The 6,192-nt window shown below is 37.8% G+C and overlaps 1 protein-coding gene across 1 annotated transcript in view; it reads right to left on the reverse strand.

Moving 5' to 3' along the window:
- Window positions 1-3,169, reverse strand: part of cxcr3.2 (chemokine (C-X-C motif) receptor 3, tandem duplicate 2) — a 4,579-nt gene extending 1,410 nt beyond the window's left edge. Inside the window, 5 exon segments of the mRNA XM_017038060.2 lie at window position 1; window positions 3-319; window positions 1,971-2,038; window positions 2,871-2,926; window positions 3,071-3,169. The exon segment at window position 1 is cut by the window's left edge and continues 1,410 nt beyond it. Coding sequence (XP_016893549.1) covers window position 1; window positions 3-319; window positions 1,971-2,006 — 354 coding nt within the window. The 5' untranslated portion in view covers window positions 2,007-2,038; window positions 2,871-2,926; window positions 3,071-3,169.
- Window positions 3,170-6,192: the final 3,023 nt, after the last annotated feature.

Below are 6,192 nucleotides of genomic sequence, written 5' to 3' on the forward strand. Positions count from 1 at the left end.
AGGCCACGAGACCGAAAACCCACTCGTGAGCCCACTCTACGGCAAACAAAGGCAAAGTGAAAGCCAACAGGAGGTCAGAGATGGCCAAGTGGAGAAGGAAGGTGTCGGTCAGAGAGAAAGCACAGGCGCCGCTGCTGGAGTTCCTGTAACGGCGGATCACGGTCAACACCAGCACGTTGCCCACAGCTGCCAGGATGAACACCAGGGAGTAGACGATGGGGGAGTAGCTCTTTGCAAACTGATAGATGCCGTCCTGTGCACATGGGGCTGCTTGGCTCCAGCTTGTTTTCGTATCAGTGTACTCATACTCCTCATAATCCTGGATAGAAAAGATATAATAATAAAGAAAAAGACATTTTTATTCAGCACAAAAAAAAAAAACAGGGCTAATGGCAAAAATGTATTTGTTTGCTTTTGGAAATGTAATGACTTTAAGTTCACAGCTGCAGGGCTAACGGCAAAAATGTATTTGTTGGCTTTTTGAAATGTAATGACTTTAAGTTCACAGCTTATCAACATGACCAATTAGTTCCTTTAAAACCTGCCGTATATTATCTGATGTATGTGTTCTGCCCCCTGGTGGATTATTACTTGACTTCAAGCAGCGGAAGAGCTTTTTTTTTTATTTGGTCTTTCCAAAATGGCTACTGTCGTCATCCGAATACTTTTGGGAGGAAAGTTTTTGTTCATTTTCAAGAGGTTGAGGTAAGAATAGAGTGTATATTGCTACTACTTTTTCGAAATAAATATACTCTGTGTTCAAACAAGCACAATCAATTGAAAATGGATTCATTTTACGACAGTAGAACCGTGAAAAAAATGTGTGTATCATATTTGATATTGTATATATATATATATGACGTACTTTATCATTATGTCATTTTAAATTGCATTCCGGACGTACTTTTTCATTATGTCATTTTAAATTGCATTCCGGGTTTTTTTTTTTTTTTTGCCAATTTTTCTGGTATCCTAGTCACTATCCTAGTTAACAACTTCGTTATATGTATTGTATCTTTACATGTCAAAAAGATGTAGGAGGAGAAGAGAGCAAAAGACAAAGTTCGATGATGTTCTGTTATTACTATTTCTAAAATAAACATCGTTTTGAGCCAAAAGTTGCAAATGTTCAAATGACGTGGCAATTTCCATTTTGTTATAATGTTCAATTAACATCTCTAAATTTTGAAATTGTCTGCCGTTTTTCTAATACATCAGGCTTTACAGGGTTAGAATAGCCCAGCGTTTTTTAGGATGGGCTATATCTTTATATTAGATAAATGGCGCCATCTTGTGGTCATTTTACGAACTACGTTTTGCGTTTAAAAATATACAGGTTTATTGTGGAAACCGGGAAAACGTACTTTGAGAAAAAAAAAAGATTGCAAAAACTATAGATTGGATGTTTTTGGTGCAAACTGGATTTTTCTTTAAACAAATTTTGTAAAATGTGCTGTTTTAAAGGGAAACATCTTCATTAATTAATTTTGATTGATCATTTCCGGATAGAAAACGAATCAAACACAGTTCCATACAGCAATTGCTCAAGCACAATGCGCTGTTCAACACTATCTTTTCACTACTTTTTTTTTATTGTTTTGAAAATTATTATAAGACCTAAAACACAGCAAAACATGATTGGAATATAGATTAAAAAGAAGAAACCCCTCAAAAGGTACAATTAATTTGCACAAACTTTTCTTCATTTCCAAACACCAACAGAACAATTTCTAAACATCCTTCCATCCATTTTCATCCCCCAAACCATCCTGCGGGTGGTGAGTCCACTGGAAGGCGCCAACCGTCCTAACCGGGATTCAATCTTACCCAGGAGGTGAACCCTGGGGTTCCACACCAATGACAGAGACATTGACTCTGGGCCAAAGCGCCAATTTATCAACAAAAAAGTTCATGTCTTTTAAAACCTCAAATGTGCAGCTTTCCATTATGTGTCAAGAGGAGTCACTCACCCAGTAATCTGTGGTGGTTTGCATGTCTGCCTCCATCTTTTGTCAACACGGGCTCAGCAGTTGAGGACCTAAAACCATACCAAGAGTCAAGCACGTTCGCAAACTCTTTTCTCTCTCTTTCAAAGTGTGCTTATCCAGGTTAGGGGGGGATCAGAAAGGAGAAGTTGTGGCGATGCAGGAACTGAATCCTCCAGCCCGTCAGACACTTGTGCGTATAGTAGGAATCAGTGACTGGTTACAGGAAATTCATGCCACACCATATTTTTAAAAACGTGCCCTCTCAGACAGAAGAAAACATGAGTGGCGCGTGGAAATGTTTTTAAAAATAGCGTGCAACAACAAACGTACGAACAGAGTCTTATTGTATCTTATTGTCACAAATACTAGGAGTGTTTTGTGATGTAAAGAATGGAGCAGAAGCCAATTACCGAAGCTGCTCATAGTAAGGAGAAGTGAAAGTGCCTTAGTGGCAGAAAAAATTTTTTTTTTTTTATATTGAACTTGTTTTTATAATATTTTGCATCACATATTTGACATGAATACTCCAAAAAATTAAGTCATTTTACATTTTGCAAAACAAACACTTTTTTAAAAAAATATATAGCTGGCAATATATGCTGGCAAATATATGTAAAATATAGTCAAATAATGTAAAGTCTGCAATTAAAGGGACATTTTTAATTTTGTGTGGTAAAATAATCAAATAGATGCACTTTTAATCAATAATAAAACGTTTTTTTTTTTTTTTTAAAAAAAAACAATTTTAGTGTCTCTTTGAGGATGACCCAAAAAAAAAAAAGCTTTGAATAAAACTAAAAATAATTTGAAGGTATTCTTTTATTGAAAAGGAAAGGGCTTTTAAAAAAAAAAAAAAAAAAAAAGCTGAAAGATAACACTTACCCAGAAAATGATGAAATGAGGACAGGATGCAAACTCAGTCTAATCAGATTAGAACCCTATTAGGGAAATACATGTGAAGATCACAGCAGGAAATCTAAGTGGCCGAACACATCAGGAAGGGCCGAGTGAGCTCACCAGTGACTGTAGAAACTCAAAGTGAAAATAAAGAAAATACATGTTTGACACTAACTGTTACTTACCCCAGGTTATGGACACGCCCCGAGTATACAGCTGACCACGTCACCCCACACCAGATCTTCAGGTCAAATCAGGTAAGCAGTCAACAATTTGCGTGTGTAGCCACCTACCACTGAATCAGTTTACTCTCCACGTTCTCCAAGTGTTTCTTTTTTAGGATATTGTTCCCTAAAACAATAACCTAGATGTTTGAAAACTTCTTTTTCAACGTCAGACCCCCCGAAGGAGAACCATTCACCGACCTCAGGGGCCTCGCTCTTCCCCCAGTTCACCGTCGCAGCTGACTGAGCAGAAAATCTGTCGACCACAGAGTTTAAGTTGATCTTTAACAAGAAACGACACCATCATCAGCAGAAGCAGAAAGAACCACACTATCTATCTATCTATCATCCATCCATCATTCATCCATCCATCCACCCATCTATCCATCCATCTATCCTTCATCCATCCATCCCTCTATCATTCATCCATCATTCACCCATCCATCCATCCATCCCTCTATCATTCATCCATCTATCCATCTATCCATCCATCTATCCTTCATCCATCCATCCCTCCATCTATCATTCATACATCCATCCATCCATCTGTCTATCCATCCATCCATCATCTATCTATCCATCATTCATCCATCCAGCCATCCATCTATCTATCCATCATCCATCCATCCATCAATCCATCCATCCATCTATCATTCATCAATCCATCCATCCATCATTCATCTCTTCATCCATCATCCACCCATCCATCATCTATCCATCCCTCCATCTATCCATCTATCTATCCACCCATCATCTATCCATCTATCTATCTATCATCCATCCATCATTCATCTATTCATCCATCATTCACCCATCCATCCATCCAGGATTTCTAGACCATGTTTAAAGTCTATTTTTGATCATAGACTTATAAAATATTTAAGGTATAATTGGGTCTCTTATATAAAACCATGTTTAAAGTCTATTTTTGATCATAGACAAATATTTAAGGTATAATTGGGTCTCTTATATAAATGCTTTCATATCCTTTCATATTTAGTATCTATTCTCATCAAAGGGAGCGATTTGTCTGAACCACTTTTTCAGCACAGAGTCGGGAATTAGGCTTTGAAGAATGAATACTTACATTAATGAAGAGGTTCCCAAAGTAGGGGGCGGGGGGCGCAGTGCTGTTGTAGAAGGAGGTGGGAGTGCATATTGTCCAATGCTGTAAATATTTCACAAAAATAAATAACTTTGAACTACTGTATATTGATCCCATATGCTGTTAATATCCCCAGCAGGCATCACCGCTTCCACTGGGGATCGAACCCAGGAGTGCAAACCACTACACTACAGAACTGACGAAAGTGTCTCGCATTGGCCAGGAAAACAGATAAAATTGCGAAGGAGGCTGTTTTTTAATTCTTATCTCGTTTCTGCTGTCGCTTGTTCACTCTGTTCTGAGCAGCGGTGTGTTTCCTCGAACTGTTATGACTGTGCTCAAGAGTTCCCACGGCAGGAGCGGAACAATCAGCCTCAATTCTGTCCACACCTCCACCAACCCACGGTGATAACAAACAAACACTTTCCATGACTAAAATACAAAGTCCCTGTTTCCCCAGGAACAATGACGGTAAAAACGGTTACAATTTTGAAAATGTATAAAATAAACCAGTCTGAAAACACAATATCGTAATTTCCGGACTGTTGAGCGCACCTGAATATAAGCAGCACCCTCTAAATTTAAAAAGAAAAAATAGTTGTACATATATAGGCCGCACTGCTCTATAAACCGCAGGTGTCCACGTTGTAACACAGAAAGATTTTTTTTTTTACTTTTAATTAAATAAATGGTTGTTTTTTTTTTTCCCGAAAAGTTCCTGTAACACGCCTGGTTACACGTTAGCTCTTTCCTGCTTTAGCGCCTCGACCATAGGAATGTACAGGGGAGACTTAAGTGATCTGCTCCAGAGCCGAAGCTAACGTTAGCTCCGGGGCTAACTCCCTTCACTTTGTGCTTGTCCGCAGCAGAGGTAAAACAGAAACAAGGAAGTTTCTGGAAGCTCCTGTATAACCAACTCACACTTCATTCTTCCAGCTCCTGTATAACCAACTCACACTTCAACATTTTGTGTATAGGGGGCGCCAACACTTTCTCATGAACCAAAGGGGGACCCAGCGAAGAAGGTTTAGGAACAACTGCTTTAATGTAACGGTGTTATGGTAGCTAATTTTTTTTTTTTTCCTAGCTCTTTACATGACCTTGGCGCACATGCTAGCTCCACGGTGTCCATCTGGAAACATACAAATGGTCCGACGCAAGGACAACAGCTTTAGTGCTTTGCAAACACTATCAGCTCCTACATCTGCAACGACAATCCCTAGTTTATAACTTACTAAAATACAAATATGTCTGACGTGCCTTTGTTACTCTATGCCCATAAAAACCCACAGACTGCTTGGTGCGCCTATTTGAAAGTGGTTCTACGCCCTGAAACTAAATACTAAGAGTTTTTCATTCAAAGGGTCTAAAAGGTCACTGTTTGTCCCGTCCTGTCAAACGCATGACTAATGCCACCGGGTTGTATAAAGAGCGGCGGGCCAAGGGCTGCTCCACCTGTGGATTTGCGGACTGTGAATTTGACCGACGACTATCTTTGCCATCTGACCAGAGTAAATACAGGTGAGGTTTTTGTGGAGGTAGCACAGTTCGGATTCTCCTAAGAAAGTTCTCAAGGTGTTCAGATTTTAAGGTGAGACCAAGAGCTTATTTTAAATTGGTCATTTTTTTAAAAAAAAAGTAGAAAAAAAAACCATCATTAGCTACCAGTGATATTCTGCTTTAACAAATAATTATAATAATAATAATTATTATTATTATTATTATTATTATTATTATTATTATTATTATTATTATTATTATTATTATTATTATTATTATTATTATTTGAATCTGTAAAACTCCAACATCTTGTGTTAAAATGAAATTATATTTACTCCAGAATAATAATCTGAGATTATTTACCTAGTTATTAAAACTAAGTCGTAATGTTAATTACTGAGGTTCGTAGTTCAAAAATTAAAATAATTAGAAAACTGATTGTAAATTTGCAATTTTAGCAAAGTAGGCTGCACTGTAG

This window comes from Cynoglossus semilaevis, chromosome 13, assembly GCF_000523025.1.
Source record: "Cynoglossus semilaevis isolate Cse_v1.0 chromosome 13, Cse_v1.0, whole genome shotgun sequence".
In the NCBI taxonomy this organism is placed as follows: Eukaryota; Metazoa; Chordata; class Actinopteri; order Pleuronectiformes; family Cynoglossidae; genus Cynoglossus; species Cynoglossus semilaevis.